Source organism: Arachis ipaensis, chromosome B3, assembly GCF_059453495.1.
Source record: "Arachis ipaensis isolate K30076 ecotype BB chromosome B3, ASM5945349v1, whole genome shotgun sequence".
Classification (NCBI taxonomy): Eukaryota; Viridiplantae; Streptophyta; class Magnoliopsida; order Fabales; family Fabaceae; genus Arachis; species Arachis ipaensis.
The window spans coordinates 26,575,927-26,593,151 of NC_142438.1; the positions used below are offsets into that span (position 1 = coordinate 26,575,927).

A 17,225-nucleotide genomic window follows, 5' to 3' on the forward strand; every position below is an offset into this window, starting at 1 on the left:
AAATAGAGCTCCGAGAAGAGGACGGTAGAGATGCTGGCTAGACGAAGGCAGCGAAGCCTGAGAAGAAGGCAAATTGATTCAGTAAGAGAGATTGAGCCACGAAGATAAATCGACAACGCCAAAAAGACAGTCCCGCAAAGACGAACTCGGGAGGGTTAGCAAAGATCTTCCACTTTTTCTTGTTATTTCATTTGAAATATTCAGATATTCTCCAAGTTTCAATCAAACTTTACTTCCGGGTTAATTGCTTTATTTATCCACCATTGATTGTAATGTTCTTGATGAAGAAGAGACCGTAACCGTTAAGTATCATATGATGGAGTGGCCGGTTTCTTACCCTTTTTCTTCTTGAATAAAGACATCTTTTGAATGATAATTCAAATTGCAGAAGGTTAACTGACACCAAACTTAGAGTTTTGGCTACGGTTTGAGCATGGAATTTAGAGGAAGAAGAAGAATATGTAGTGTGTGGAATGAGTGATGGCTTATGCATGTATTTATAAGGAAATCTGAAATGAAGTGTGTGGTGTGCATGCTATGCAGAGGGAATCAACGAAAATTAAGGGCAACATGCCAAACTTTCAATTCACAAAATTATTATGAATGTATGTGAGTGCATGTGAATTTTGACAAGAGCAAAACTTAAAGAAGACAAACACATGTATGCTTGATGAGTAACTAAAGTGATATGCCATGCATGCATGGTGATAACTTTTTTTCTTGGTGACAATTCAATCACAAAAAGGAATCAAGAATTAAATGTGTGAAACTTTTGAAATGCAAACCTAATTTTTAAAAATTAGGGGAGTGGTAAGCTGGGCATTTCAAGGCATGGTTTGTTTCCTGGGAGTGTGCCCATACCATACGCCGAGCTTCTTTGTCTATCTGCCGGGCGTGGCTTGTGAAATTTGGTTGGCCGCTGGGTGTGTGAATGTATCTACCGGGCGTGCCTTTGATATGTCGGGCTTTCCAATGCAGCCGCCAAGCATGCATGCCATAAGTGGAGGACCACTGGGTGTGTAGTCATGTCCGCCGGGCGTGCCTTCCCCCCACCCCCCCCTTTTTCGAACTAAACTACGATGCATGCATGCAAAAGAGACTATGGATTCAATGTAAAAAATGTGCTAAACAAAGAAGAGAAAACGAAAACTAACAAATAATTGGGTTGCCTCCGAATAAGCGCTTCTTTAAAGTTACTAGCTTGACATTGAGTCTTCTAAACAGGAGTTAGGTTGTTTTATGGCATCTTCTGCCAGTGCCATCTTCCATCACTGCCATTATTTCCTTGACTATCTTCTTTTGTAATGAACCTCCAACCAATGAATCAATATTGATTTTTAAGGGTTGAAGAATCCCATTGTAAAAGAATTGGATCAGAAGCTATTCGGATAAGTCATGATGTGGACATCCTTCAAACAGTTTTTTATATCTTTTCCATGCTTCAGGGACTAATTCATCTTTTTGGAAAAAAGAAACGATGTCCTTCCTTTATTGGACTAAACTCTCATTTTTGCTGCCATTCTCTCTTCTTCTTCTCTCTTGGCTCTTGCTTTCTTTCTTAATCAAAATAGAGTTAACTCTATCTCAGGATCGTATTGGAGAGGAGGTGTGGGGTCTCCTCCTTCTTGCATGCAAGACAGCAATAAAAATAAGATCAAACATAACTTGTGAAATACAAGAAAAAATAAAGAAGGTAGGATAAAGAAAATAAAAGCAAAGAAAAAGAAGGTAGAATAGAAGAAAAGAAAAGAATATAAAGAAACTAAATGTGAAACGAAATAAAAGAAAGTAAACAAGATCTAAGTTAGGACTAAACTGGACGTATCTTGTCAATCTCAATTAATTTCTGGTAACGACGCCAAAAATTTGATGAGCGAAAATTAAAGCTTATGGATACCGGCAAATACACTGGATCGTTCAAATAATATCACGGTGAGCGGATATCATTCCCACAAGGATTAAAGGACTGAGCAAACAAATATCAAATTAAATACCTAATTAGATCAAAATAACCTGGATTGATGAGGGCAAAGTTGTATCTTGCTTGGAATCTTGGAAGTTGAGTACTTCGGAGGCAGTGATTGTTGATTAAAAGAGAATAATAATGGAGAGAGTCAAGGACTTCGGAGATGTTTATGCTCTTAGAAAAATCAAACTTTGTTTACTTATTTTGAAGTGTGCAAAGATCTTTCACGATAAATCTTTAGTAACTGATTTCCAATTCTTCAATTCCTCAATTTTCTTTAATTAACCAATCGTCAATTCCTTAATCAATCGATTAATTAAAGAGGTTAAGCACAAAAACTGATTTAGTTCCTAATAAGATTTAAAAGTAGTCCTTATGTTGAATTATATGTCACTTATTTAAGCTAGTCCTGTCCAGTTAAATCTTAGAAGGAAACACAATTTTCAAAAGTTGTTCTAATCCGAATTATATGTCAGTTATTCAAAATTAGAGTGATTGAAAATAATGTATGTGTCGCACACTAATTGAACCACTATTCCTAGCTGAATTCAAAGAGTCATGTGAAAGAGTTTTTAAGCTTTAATTCAAATATTAGTTTTTCCAAAGTAATAAAAGAATTCAAAAGGGTTTAACATACCCTCCGATACCACTAATCCAAATGAAGAACGAATAACTCAATCATGAAAGAGATCAATGCAAGACTTCAAAATAAAATAAACTTATATTAATAACTTATAGAAAATATAAACAAAACTCCTAACCATTTGACAAAAGATTAGTTACCCATAAAAGAAAACAAGAAGAAAACTAAGTCGAGGAACGAAATGTCTTCTCTATGAACAAGGTTCACTTATTTATATCCTAATTATAAAATTCAAATTCAAACTATCATAATCTCATCTTTTCGAAGAGAAAGATAAGATAACTAATTACTGATTTCAAATTCAAATCAAATCCTAACAACCAAATCTTTTATTTTCTAGATAGAATTAATATTATTACTTTCTTTGATCCTATTTTCTCTCCATATATATTTTATATTCAGGAGAATGAGCATTCTCTTTATCATTGAGTCCATTAGTCATAAACCACACATGCAGCATTTGCAAACAATCTCACAATCTTCCTCCTTTCTTCTGATGACACGCGTCAATGGACAATAAATCTTCGTGATTTGTGAACTTTGTTCAATAGTATAATGGCAGAGAAAAATGGTCCAATAACATATGATGAAAAGAAAAAAGAATTGAAAATAAATCGTTGTGATTTGTGAACTTTGTTCAAGGTAAGTTTCTTTCTCTTATTCTTTAAGTGTTTTTGTACTTTATTTTTTTATCAACAGATAAAATAAAAACATTATTTTCTGCAAATCAGTGCTTATGGAACTATATATATGTTGAAGTGAATTGGAAAATTTATTTAAGATGCATGAATACTACAAAATAAAAAAAAATAGTTTTAACATATATATATATATGAAATAGACCTAATACTTAATATATCTTCTTTGCTTCCTCTCTTAGATCATCCCTTTTATTCTCCAACTTACCTTCTGTGCTATGATATTTTTTCTAGAATGTACTTTTTTGTAGTATTTTTTCTCAAAAAAAAAAAAAAAAACTTCTCTTCTTTTGCTTTATGGGTTTTTCAATTTTTTCTATAGTCGTCCCCCTTTTTGTGATTTTTTTTTTCAAAATTTATAGTGAATAAAAGATGATTGACATGATTGCACTCCCATACCTAAAGCTCATTCTTCACTTGAAACCTTTTAACAGGTTCAAGGAGCGGGCGTTGATGCTTTATCGCTTCGTTCAGTAAATATTTCATCAATGACGCTCTTCTTCACTTGTCACTACATCTTGTTTTTTTTTTTTTTTTTTTCTTTCGTGTTGTTCTGCTTCATCTTTATCATGATGCATGTTGTCGATAGGTTTAATTTGCACGTTAGTTAACTGGAATATGTCATAGAGCACCCTTGAGATTTGGCAATTTTCTTTGAAGTTCAGTAAAAAACTTGAGCCTTTATTCTTGGTCTCGAAGGGTATTGGGCTGAATTGATTAACCAAACTTCTTTTTCTTTTGCTTCCTTTATATATATGCATCAAAAGCGTGTTGGCGATTATTTGGATGCATGCTAATAATTTGCAAGATCTCTTACATACGCTGAGTTTTCATCCCATTTTGTATGGGAAAAGCAAGGTCACTTTTGGAGACTATGTAAACAGGGCCATGTCATTGCTTGTTGGACCCATGTTCCTCATGGACACGATGAGGAGTATTATCTCAGGCTACTCGTTAATTTTCAAAGAGGTTGTACATCATTTGAAGATATTATAGCAGTTGGCGGAGTGGTTTATGATACATATAAGAAAGTATGTTATGTGCTTGGTCTTTTACAAGATGATAAAAAATTTGTTGATGCAATTACTAAGGTTGGAGTATGGGCATCAGCATCATATGTAAGGAAGTTGTTTGTTGTGCTATTAATGTCAAACAACATCAGTAGGCCTGAGTTCTTCTAGGAACAGTGTTAGGGACTTCTTTCGGATGACATTGTGTATTCTCTTCAAAAAAGAAATCGACACAATGGTATTTTATTTAATTGCTTAAATGATTTGCCAAATTTTCAAAATGCATCTCCGTTAATTTTTTTTTTTTTTTTGCAGATATACTTATTTCAGAATCTGTCATAAAGAATATTTGACTTTGAAAAATAGAGAAGATTTTGGAATGCCGTAGACATTCACTGATAGATTTCCCAGACATGCCCTTACCTAAAGATATAGACAGAATTAACATTTTTTTGAGTTGAACTTTGATAGGCAGAAATTCTTGTTGGAATTAACCAAAATGGTTTCAGTTTTGAATCCTGATCAGAAAGTTGCTTACAATGAAATTGTTGAGGCAATCGATAACAATTTAAATGGTTTTTATTTTGTTTATGGATATGGTGGTACTGGTAAGACTTTTCTTTGTAATGCATTGTCCTTTCTAATTAGAGCAAAGGGTCGAATTGTCTTAAATATTGCATCAAGTGGTATTGCATTTCTATTGATGCCTAATGGCTGAACCACTCACTCGCAGTTCAAGGTTTCGTTGAATATATGTGAAGTTTCTATTTTCAATATTACACACGGCTCTACTTTCGGACGTCTCATTTCTTGTGCAAAGTTGATAATATGGAATAAAGCACCAATGCTTAGCAAATTTTGTTTGAAACTCTTGACAAAAGATTTCTTGATGTTTTGTTAAAGCTTCTCCATTTGGTGGTAAGGTGGTTGTTCTTGGAGGTGATTTTCGTCAAATATTGCCACTTATTCCTTGAGACATGTGAGAATATTTTTTATTCATGCATGAATTCTTTTTATCTGTGGAGTTCTTGCAAACTATTGGAGTTAAGACAAAATATGAGAATTTCTAGCAGAAACCCAAGTGGTAGTACTATAGAAACTGTAAATTTTGTAAAGTAGTTACTTGAAATTGGTGATGACCTTTTAGGAGATAATATGGATGATGAGTTCCAAATACAAATACCTGATCAGTTTTTACAGCCAAATGAATGTTCAACCTTACAAGGTTTGGTTGAATTTTTGTATCCTGATCTGTTTAACTAAACTTATAATGGTGATTAATTTACACAGAGGAGTATCTTAGCACCCACTCTTGACATTGTTTCCAAAGTTAACAATCACGTGATGTCTTTAATACCTGGTGATTGTAAAATATATATACAAGTGCTGACTTAATTATTGCAGAAGATGGTAATTTGGAAGCTGAGTTACACAATATGAGCACTAAGATGTTAAATTCTTTAAATTGCTCAAGTCTTCTGCAACACAAGTTAATTTTGAAGGCTGTGGTGCATGTAATGTTGTTACGCAACATAGATCAATCAAATGGACTATATACTGGTACTAGATTGCAAGTTAGGCCTCTAGGAGATCATGTCATCGAGTGCATAATACTTACAAGTAATAATGTTGGTGAAATTGTGTTTATTCTTTGGATGAACATGATCTCTAATAACGAAACTCTATCTATTAAGTTCTCAAAGAGACAATTTCCAATTGTTTTATCATTTGCAATGACGATAAATAGATCTCAAGGACATACATTGTCAGTAATTGGAATCTATCTTCCAAGATTTGTCTTTACTCGTAAACACACTTCGTTTTAATGGGCGAACAACCCAACTCTTGGAACATACTATAATTCCAGGTGGCAAAGAGCGACATCGAGATGCCAAACCTTCGTGTAGATGTGAGTTTTTGGGAAAAATTAGCCTGTTATCTCTAGAGTAACTTTTATTTGTTGAGCGACGACCCTTCCACTCGGCATTCACTAAGGCCGGCTTTCGTCCTTACTCGACGGATGGGTCTTGTAGTCAAGCTTCCTTCTGTCTTTGCACTCGAGAGCCAATCTCCGTCCGACCCGAGGAAACTTTTGCACGCCTTCATTACCTTTTGGAGGCCTACGCCCTATAGAAACTGTCTACCTGAGACTGTTCCTTGGCCCGTAGGTCCTGACATAAGGTTAGAATTCTAACTCTTCCAGATTGGTATCTCACTGATGGTTCGAGTCCCCTCCTTGAAAGGAGGCCTTTTCCGCCCTCCACTTAAGCTGTGTAGGAAAAGCCCAAAGCCAATATCAGGAACAGTGAAACTTCATAAGGTCTTTCTTTTTAGGTGGAGGCAATCTGCATCTTTATAGACATGTCTATTTCACCGAGTCTCTCTCCGAGACATTGCCTAGATCGTTACTCCTTTCGTGCGGGACGAAATTACCCGACAAGAAATTTCGCTACCTTAGGACCGTTATAGTTACGGCCACCATTCATCGAGGCTTCGGTCGCCGGCTCCCCTTTCATCACGTCACTAACTTTCTTGACCTTTCGGCACTAGGTAGGTGTCAGCTCCATATAGAGTCTTATGAGTTTGCGGAGATATATGTTTTTGGTAAATAGTCTCACGAGCCTAGTCATTGCGACCCCTTTGTGAGGGGACACTCCTTCTCCTAAAGTTACGAGGCTATTTTGCCGAATTTGTTAGAGAGAGTTGTCTTGCACTCCTAGGTATTCTCTACCTACCCATTGGTGTCACTTTCGGGTACAAGTACCCTTTGTTAAAGGTCGTTTGAGCTTTTCCTGACACAGTAAGCGACGAAATACTTCGAGGAGTTGAAAATAAGCGTAGATCTGTAGATTCACGAATAGGTCAACTTTTTGAACTGCTACTGAATCGACGGGCAGTCAAGCGACAACTTGACCAATCGAAACATCTTAGTAGTCAGAGAAAAAGAAAGTAAAAGTGATTTTCGTAGTAGCGACGAGCAAAATGAGAGCAGTGTAAACCGTGAAAATGAGGTTGTAAGAGAGTTATACAAGCGTCGTGCTGCTAGGCGAAGCGACGAAGTACTGCACCCTAGATGACGAAAGTTCACTAGCCGAAACCAATAGCTGAAAATACCACTAACTTACGCTCTCACGTGCAATCTCGTGTGAATCAGCAAAGACCACTTTGAAAGCTAAGGTTGAATAGTAAATCCTCTTGAGTGACCAATAGTAAAATAGTACCGTGAAAAAACTCTCATCGAAAATGAAATAGAGAGTGACCAATAGTAAAATAGTACCGTGAAAAAAGAGTAAAAAAACTCTCATTAAAAGTAAAATAGAGCACGAGAGTGAAATAGAACATAAAATCATAAGTTTGACTATTTATATAAATATATGGTGATAAATTTTAATGATTAATTTTGATATATAAATAATATTTTTAAAAAATAAAATATTAACTTAAAATGTTGGCTAATATTAATAAAAAATTATTTTTTAACAACTTTATCAGAATGTTTGTTTTAATGGTATTTTTAAAATTTATTCACTTGTTAGCGAATTCTTTTAGTCAAACTTACCGTGCATTTACATTTAATAATGTATTAATTATAAACCCGAAAATTTATTACTCTCTAAACAATTATCCTTCAACATTAAAAAAAAAAATTAAATCGAAATTCAATATTCCAATATTTTCCTCTTACCGTCATAGAAATTAAAATAGAGCTGAAGGGGTGAGAGAGAGACAGAGAGATATTAAGAAGAAAGAAAGTGCTAAGAAGAAGAAGAAGGAAGTAGAAGAAGAAGAAGGAACTGCTTCGATCTATAATCAGCTATTCTCTCTCTCTCTCTCTCATCCCATTTCGTCGGAGCCATGATTTCTGCCAGCAAACTCAAATCCGTCGATTTTTACAGGTCACAACAATCTCTCACTCTTTTCTCCTTTTCCGAGTTCGGAATTTTGTTCTTAGGGTATTTGTAGTGTGAAATCATCCACCAAATGTGCATTCTTCTGCAAGATCTTTGGGTACTGTGCCATTTACTGATTAATGTTGAGCTCTTCAAGTGCATGATTTGATACGATAGTAATACTTTTGTAGCTGGGTATTAGTGAGAGTATAAATACGGAATTGTACCATTTTCGAATCATAGTAGAGTTAGAATTAGAATATAGGAAAATGGTTTTGAGTTTTTGGTTACCAGTGTTTAATCAGTGACTTTTTGCACAGCGAACATTTTCACTTCTTCATTACCCGAGTCAATGAAACACAGCTTGAGCATGAAGAGAACATTGCAAGCACCAAAAGTTTTGAAATGCCTTATAAGGATTTGAAATGTTTTGTTTATGTATTTATTTATTTTCCAGTCATGTTTGACATGAATCACATGCTAGAAGCTAGGAGAGTTGATGTTATGAAGGATAGCCCATTATGTAGAGTTGTAGGAATACCAAGAAAAAAAATAAGGATAAGAGGATGTTTGATTGAAGGGTGAAAATTGGATGGAAATTTTAATGGATAAGTTTGATGTTTTATACTAAACTTAAAATTGCACATGGAGCTTATTCATGAAAATCTGAGATCCATTTTAACACCCCATCCCAATCTAGACATACAGTAATTGGAATAATTAAAATAGATTCAGGATTACCTGGTCACTCTAGACTAGACTTGGTTAATGACATAACACAAAGGCTCTGTTTGGTCCATCTATCAAACTCTACCTAGTGGGAATAGATATTTGTTGCTGTTGTTGCTGCTGGGTTTGGCATGAATGAATATCTGATATCATATGCCTAAGCAAAGCTTTGCATCTTGAAGTGTACATGCTTGGGGTCACGGTATAAAACTATAAAGGATCCATGTGGAGTAGTTGTTCTAAGTTGCTTGGATTTTTTATTCGTAGTTTGCAAGTTGCATATGTTCCATTTTTGTCCCTGTATAATTATCTACTTGCTGTTGTCTTCTGTCAACAGGAAAATCCCACGAGATTTGACTGAGGCGTCACTATCAGGGGCGGGATTATCCATAATAGCAGCTTTCTCCATGATCTTTTTATTTGGAATGGTAAGTGGTTTATGACTTCTTGGTTGTTTATTGTGATATCTTTTGTTACGTTTCAAAATAGAATTAGAAGTAAAGTTTCATTTTTGATTTTATCTTACAACCTTGTTTCAGGAACTAAATAATTATTTGACTGTAAGCACCTCTACATCAGTGATTGTTGACCAGAGTTCTGATGGAGACTTTTTACGTATAGATTTCAATATCAGGTAGAAGCTTATATAGTTGTTTTCTATCTTTGATCATATATGATGTTTCTAAAAGTTGATGGATGGATATATCCGAACTATTTTTACTAGTATTAGCTAATTATCAGTTGTCCCCCGGGGGGGGGGGGTCGATAAATTGTTTCTAAACTCTTGGTTAATTCACCAAAGAAAATAACTTCTTGAAAGCAAGAAATTCTTTTAAAGAAACAATATAGGTTAGTAATTTAAAGCACAGTGCTTATTATGTGAATAAAATACACTCTTCACATACCTTTCATGCTCATTTCAGAACTGGGTTTTGGAACACTTTTTGATAAAATGAAACTGTCTATGCTTATCAGATAATTGTTGAACTAGAAGTGGGTTAGGGATCTAACTAGATGAGACTTAAAGGTCCGGCAGCCAATATTGATATTTGATGTGTCATGTTTGTTTGTGAATGTTATATGAAGTCAATAACCATTACGAAAGCAATGCACCTTTATCTCTCATACCTTATTACTTTGTCTAAGAATTTCCATTCCTTCCCAACCTGTTTACCAATTGTTGCTGCTGATAATATTCTACCTAGCATTTTAAGTTAATTTCATGGCTATGTAAATACCCTCCTCTCTCACTCTCCAACATTGCTGTCTGATGGCTTCACTTATCTTCTTGCAGTTTTCCTGCGCTCTCATGTGAGTTTGCATCAGTTGATGTGAAAGACGTGCTGGGAACAGTAAGATTCTATTCTCTACTTTTTATGGAAAAAATGCTCCTGGTTTAAAGTTTTCTCTCACTTGGTTTTAAGTAGTGAAATGCTTCTTTTACTTCATGCTTTGAGCTTAATGAAGGCAAATTTGTTATGTTTATTTAGACTGTCAGAACAATAATAATATCAACATATCTGTCATGCCATTTCCATTAATTTACCTTGGTAAACAACAAAAATATGCTCTACCAAATGAGCATCTCTCTTGCTCTGCAATGTCTCTACCTCAAATCATCAAATATTTGGTCCCTATCATATAGATTCTATATTTCTTATTCACTTTCATACATGCCTATCCTATGATGCTTTACCTTTTGTCTGAACTGTTTGAGTACACGTTCTTAACTTCGTACCTTTAATTTTCAGAACAGGCTCAATATAACAAAAACGGTTCGGAAATTTTCTATTGATTCAAGTTTAAGGCCCACTGGTGCTGAGTTTCATTCAGGACCCGTTGCAAATGCTGTTAGGCATGATGATGAAGTAGATGAAGAATACGTTGAAGGTTCTTTTGCACTCACAGAACAAAATTTTGATAAATATGTTCATCAGTAAGTGGACCGATACATGATTGATAATTCTTTTCTCCTTCCTTTCTTGTATATTTCATGGTAATTATGCATTGTTCACCCCATATTTTAATGAACATTTTGCAGGTTTCCGCTTACCATTGTAAATTTTTATGCTCCTTGGTGTTCCTGGTGTCAGCGTTTGGTAATATTTAGTCTGATTCTTTAATTAAGAAATAAGATTAGTGCCTGATTTCTTTGTTGTTTCCTATATTGATTATTTTTCTGATTCTTTTTCAACAATGTTGTACTGTTTCTTAATTGAAAAGTAGTAGTGGCAAAGGCTAATTCAAGTGCTAAGTGCATCTTTTCTATCAGTTACACTATAGTAGTAAGGAAAATATATTATGCAGAAAACTAATGTTATTCAAAGGGTGCTAATACTTGAATATATTCTGTCCTTGAAAGATTATTGACCAATTTATTAGAAACAAGGCAAGAAATGACAAAATATTTCGTCTCTTTAATGAAAGATGGTAATGGTTAAAATCTTAGTATTAATTTGTTATATTTCTTTTTATTTTCTTTCAGAAACCTTCATGGGAGAAGGCAGCTAAAATAATGAAAGAGAGGTACTATAATTGTTGCTCTGTTTCTCTCATTTCTTGTAATTACACACTTGAACATCTACTGCCACCTTTAATTTGTGAAGTTGGTGCAGTTATTGTATCCATCACTTCTCTTCAATGTCCCATGTGTGTGATTACTTTTTATATAGGTATGATCCCGAAATGGATGGACGCATTCTTGTAACAAAGGTAGATTGCACTCGAGAAGGTGATTTATGCAGGAGGTACTATTGATATTTTTATTTTGGTTTATGATTTTGCATAAGATGCTATTTCTTTCTTGAAGTTATTTAGCTTTTACGTTCTGTAAGTAACAATGTCCTAAAAATCGGACCCGAACTGGCCGGTCAGACCGGGAACCGTTTGACTATGCGGTTCGGTTGATAAGCCAAAACTGTCTTTTTGAGAACTGCCCGTGAACCGCTAAACCGTCTTAGGACTGGCTGGTTGAACCGAACCGGAAACCAGCCAGTCTTTAGAAAACCCCCCAAAACTCTGTCGTTTAAATATTAAAAAAGAAAGGGGGTCCGGATTCCATCTCCAGCGCCGCCTCCATCTCTGCTCCGATCTGGTGCAGCACGATGCAGATCTGGTCTACCGATTCAACAAACAAATTTTGAAAAAAGAAGTGCGATGAGTGGAGGGTTATGTTTGGCAGTCAGCAATCAGTGTGAAGTTTTGTTGAATTGTCATTGATTTGCATCATGGACAATCACATATTGACTAGAGACGATGATTTGTAATTTTTCTTCAGAACGAGGTGCTGAGATAACACCTGATGATGCTGATGCCTGATGCTTGATGATGGGCTTTTGTTTATTTTGTTGGAAATAAAGGGAAATAATGTTTGGGCCATGCTATACTAGAAAGAACTAAATTGAAGCATTGAGCTTCTTGCGAGTTCATTAGCAAATTATTCTATCTTGTTCCATATCTGCATTTTTATGAATAGGATGGATTTCATGAAGTAGGTTTATAGATATGCATCCCCATAGTCCAAATATGAAAATACTTGCTACATTGACTATTGAGGATGAAAGTACTTATTGTAATTTATTTTGCTTTCTTTCCGATAGTTTCTTTTTTTATTTTTCTTCTCACTATTTTATAATTTTTTCCTTCTGTGCTTTTGGCGTTCATAAGCATCTCATATCTCATTATCAATATCAATTTCCAGGAATCACATACAGGGTTATCCATCTATTCGCATCTTTCGGAAAGGAACTGACCTCAGGTAACAATTATAACTGTATTGATTAAAACCAATGGTCGACCAACACCCTGCCCTCTAACCAGAAACAAGGGGGTTAAACAAGAAAAAAGAAAATATGAGAGATATGCTACTGCCTGCAGCAGCTGTTCCATTAAGTGCCACCTAAATTGCATTAATATTCATATATATACATATGCTTGTACATATCATAGTGTTACCTACCCAAATATGGCTGCAGGGGTGAGAGTAGAAGCTTCTAAGACTAAGAGAGGAAAGATTCTGCCATTACCTTTCCATTACAGCAGGAAGAGGAATGTAGAGGGTAAAAAGAGGAATAATAAAAATGGGGATATTCTTGTAATTAACATGCCACCTGGCACTAGTAGTGGGAGAAGCATGAAAGAATGTCAGGGGAGTGATCCTAACTGAATTGGTTGTGGGTGTAGGGGGTATTATTATTAGTAACAGAGTGAGTGAGAGAGAGGTAGGAATTAAGAAGAGAGAATAGGAAGGCTTAGGAGAGAGGCTGGCTCTTCAAATCTCAGCCAAGCACCTCTATACTGTCTTGTTTTTCTGCAGTTTTCTTTCATAATTCAATAATATCAAGGAGTGTGATCATCCTGAATCAGCCCTTTTCTTTCTATTTGGTTCTGTGTATGTCTTAATAATACTCATGATTATTAAGACAATCTAACTGCATTTATGTGGCTGGTTTTTCTTTTGCAAACCTCACAATAATAGGTCTGCATTCTGATATTTATTTGCCTTTCCTTTCTGGGTAAAACTAATATATATGATCCTTTTTCTTCTTTTTTTATTTTATTTTATTTTATTATATATATATACTACTACATACATTAAATTTTTCCCCTACAATGCTATAGTTCATATCAAAGGGGGGCCTTGGAACAATGGTTGTATTAGGTTAGACAAACTATATTGCACGCTTTGTGTGCGGCCTTTTTTAATGTAGTTCATATCCTTGTATAAATATGGATTCAGAGTAGCAGAATATAAGGATGCAAATAATGTGGTGTATTGGAAAAAGTAGGAAGGGAAATGACTAAATATCTTGGAAAATGTTCGACTATTATGAAATAATTTTCTGAAAACAGACGAATAAGTTGATTTATAACTCACTGATGAAATGGTTGCAAACTTGCAATCTTAAAGCAGTTCACAGAAACCATTTGTGGTATATGACACTGTCATGTTTGCTTTGGGTCAGCTAGATATTTTAAAGGGAAATCATATTTGCATCCAATTCATTAGTAATAATATCTTATACAAGTTATCAATAGCGAATTGAGGCTCACCATATTTTGCTAAATTCGGCTACACAATAATGTTATGGTTCCGAAATAGCGGATATTTGAGGATTTCTAACATAGGAATGCATCCTGAACATTATCACTCTGGCAGTCTGGCCTGTGAATGGTTTTCTAAATATTTGGATGTTCTGATTAATCTAGTTTGTTGAATGCTTTCCCAATTTCAGAAGTGACCATGGACATCATGAACACGAGTCCTATTATGGAGATCGTGATACAGAAAGCCTAGTCAAGGTTCAATCACACCCTATCTATTTTGAATTAGCATAATTTGGGTAAATTTAACTTAAAAGTAGATTGGTCACTTAGGTTCATATGTAATTAAAACAACACTTCACTGTTGGAGAATGCAACAGATTGATATGAGTTTTCTCCGTTGCAGATGATGGAAAGTTTAGTAGAATCTCTCCCAAAAGAATCTCAGAAGCTAGCATTGGAGGATAAATCCAATGTAGCAGAGAAAAGACCTGCACCATCAGCTGGTGGATGTAGAATTGAGGGATATGTACGTGTGAAAAAGGTATGCAACCAGGAATTAAGATGCATTTACATTGCACGGTTGTAATCAACCTTGATCGTTGGTTCCTTTTGATCATTTCTTTTTCTTGCTAATTTAAAGTTGCCAAAAAAAAAAAAAAAAGTGATGTGTGCTCTATTTTCCCTAGCTTTTAAGTTTATTATTATCACAAACTGTCATGCACTCCTCAGGTTCCCGGATTCTTGATTGTCTCAGCTAGATCAGAGTCGCATTCCTTTGATGCTTCTCAAATGAACATGTCACATGTCATAAACCATCTTTCTTTCGGAAGAAAATTGACACCTAGGGCCATGAGCGATGTGAAGCGGTTGATACCTTACATAGGTAGCAGCCATGACAGGCTGAATGGTAGATCATTCATCAATCCTCGTGTTTCAGAAGCAAATGTTACTGTAAGTTTATTTTTTTATATAAGCGATTCTAATCTACCTTAGATAACAAAGTAGGAGTGATTCACAAGTAAATGGACAAATATAAAATGGGTTTGATGGCCAAAATTGAATCATACTCAGTAATGGATTTGCATTTTTTTATTATCATTTTTTCTTGAATAGATGGATTTCCAATTTTTAGTCGGAACTTAACAGCAGAAGGGGACAGTACGGGTCATGGAAGATTTATTGAATTTATAGAAAAATAGAGGAGTGAGCAGAAAGGGGCCGTACAAGTCCTGGAATATGGTATAATTTTATTATGTTGTTGAATTTGTGGAAGAACAGAGGAGTGAGGAAGGTGAAAAAACTGGATTTAGTTCTTAAGTTCAATATTTGAGTGATATTGAACTCAATTTATAGATAAGTAGTTATGACTTCTACAATATCGATTATAAGGAGTAAGATATAACTACTATTCTTCTAATGCACTCACACATATCATTTTTGATGCAATACTAATCAATTACTAAATATATCAAGTCATGTGTATTATTCTTAACACAAATTATCATTTGAAGACTCCTGATCTTGTTTATTTCTTTTAATTTCTGATAATAACCGAATTATTAGTATATGACATTTGGAGATTTATTGGAACAAAAATTTAATTCATTCATCGGATATTTATGTCTGCAGATAGAGCATTATATTCAGATAGTTAAAACAGAGGTAATAACTAGAAAAGGTTATAAATTAATTGAGGAGTACGAATACACAGCGCATAGCAGTCTGGCTCACAGTGTAGACATTCCTGTTGCGAAGTTCCATCTTGAGCTGTCCCCCATGCAGGTCTGTACATGGAGGTTATGAATTTGAATGAATTTGCACTATTTATGGTAATTTATCTTGGTTTTATCATTTTGATTTCCGTGTGCAGGTCTTGATAACCGAAAGCCAGAGGTCCTTTTCACATTTTATTACTAATGTTTGCGCAATTATTGGGGGAGTTTTCACGGTTTGTATTTGCTTTTATTTCAGTACTCTGGTTTTGTTCTTAGAGTATAAACCCCAATCTTATCCTTGAGCAAAGCCACGGATGACAAAGTTTTCACTTAGTCATTCTTTATGGTGAATGACAAATTCATCTGATAAGAAAATGGTAAAGGATGAATGTCGCTTTAAAATTTTGAGACTATTTTGTCCCATGTGTTTTGTTAGGGACAAGATTTGGTCAGGGATATGATATTAGGGGTTTGCTCTTATTCTTATGCTGTCTCCTATTGGTTTTCTTTAATAGAATGTATTGTTCATTGTACTCTTTTTGTGATTTCAGGTAGCTGGAATTATTGACTCAATTCTGCACAACACAATTAAAATAATGAAAAAAATTGAGATAGGCAAGAATTTTTGATAAATGGTTGAAATTTTAGTTTAGTTAGGGCTTCTGATTTAGATATGCCCTTTTTTACTATAGGCCATGTATCAGTTTATTTTCCATAGGTATGCTATATAAATCATAAAATTGTAGTAACTTTAATTGTTACTTTAGTAGAATGATGATTACAACTTTTAAGGATAACGGTAATGACTTTCACAATGGAAGAGAATTATACAATGTGTGTGTGTATTTGTGTGAGCTCCCCCATCCATTTGTTTTTATGGGAACATGTATAAATTACAACATGCGCTTGTGTGTAGTGAATGTAAATGCAAAACAACTTACTGACAAGCTTTTGCAGTGAGCTATGTCCACAAAATTCATAATTGAGCCATTTTCTAAATGGGACCAGAAATTGATGGAAGCAATTTGAAGATTGAAGGAAGAGTAATACTTGTACATTTACGGATTTGTTTAATACATGTTCCAATAATATTTTTAGAACATGTTATATTTTATTTCTAATCATGAAAGATTTAAGTGGTGATAATTTTTTTTAACGAAAAAAACAAAAATGACATACCAATGAAAGACGGATTCTAATTGACAAAATTATTGAAACACTAAAAAATTAATCAAAATTTTTAAACTATCCCTCTTAATTTAGCCTCCCACACCTGTTATATATATATAATCTTCTAATAGCCTCCACACCTGTTATATATATAATCTTCTAATAATTGTCTTGATCATGGATTGAAGTGTTCTTCAACTCTATTTTATGCATAAAAAATCCTTTTCTAAATCGTGGAAGACGGATAAATTAAACTTACACCTATAACTACAGAACAAATTGTTGAATGTAAATGACACTAATATATTACTGTAACTATGATAATTATAATGTTTTTTAAAAAATATTACTAAAATTA

At 34.5% G+C, this 17,225-nt stretch overlaps 1 protein-coding gene across 1 annotated transcript; it reads left to right on the plus strand.

The window, feature by feature from the left end:
• The first annotated feature begins 7,932 nt into the window (after positions 1-7,932).
• Positions 7,933-16,549, plus strand: LOC107630150 (protein disulfide-isomerase 5-4). The gene is made up of 15 exons (XM_016333211.3): positions 7,933-8,213; positions 9,274-9,364; positions 9,476-9,570; positions 10,231-10,288; positions 10,688-10,872; positions 10,978-11,035; positions 11,422-11,462; positions 11,609-11,683; positions 12,637-12,693; positions 14,171-14,237; positions 14,386-14,523; positions 14,712-14,933; positions 15,612-15,764; positions 15,853-15,930; positions 16,249-16,549. The coding sequence occupies exons 1-15, from the start codon at positions 8,173-8,175 to the stop codon at positions 16,324-16,326; spliced, it is 1,437 nt and encodes a 478-aa protein (XP_016188697.1). The 5' UTR covers positions 7,933-8,172; the 3' UTR covers positions 16,327-16,549.
• The last annotated feature ends 676 nt before the right edge of the window (positions 16,550-17,225 follow it).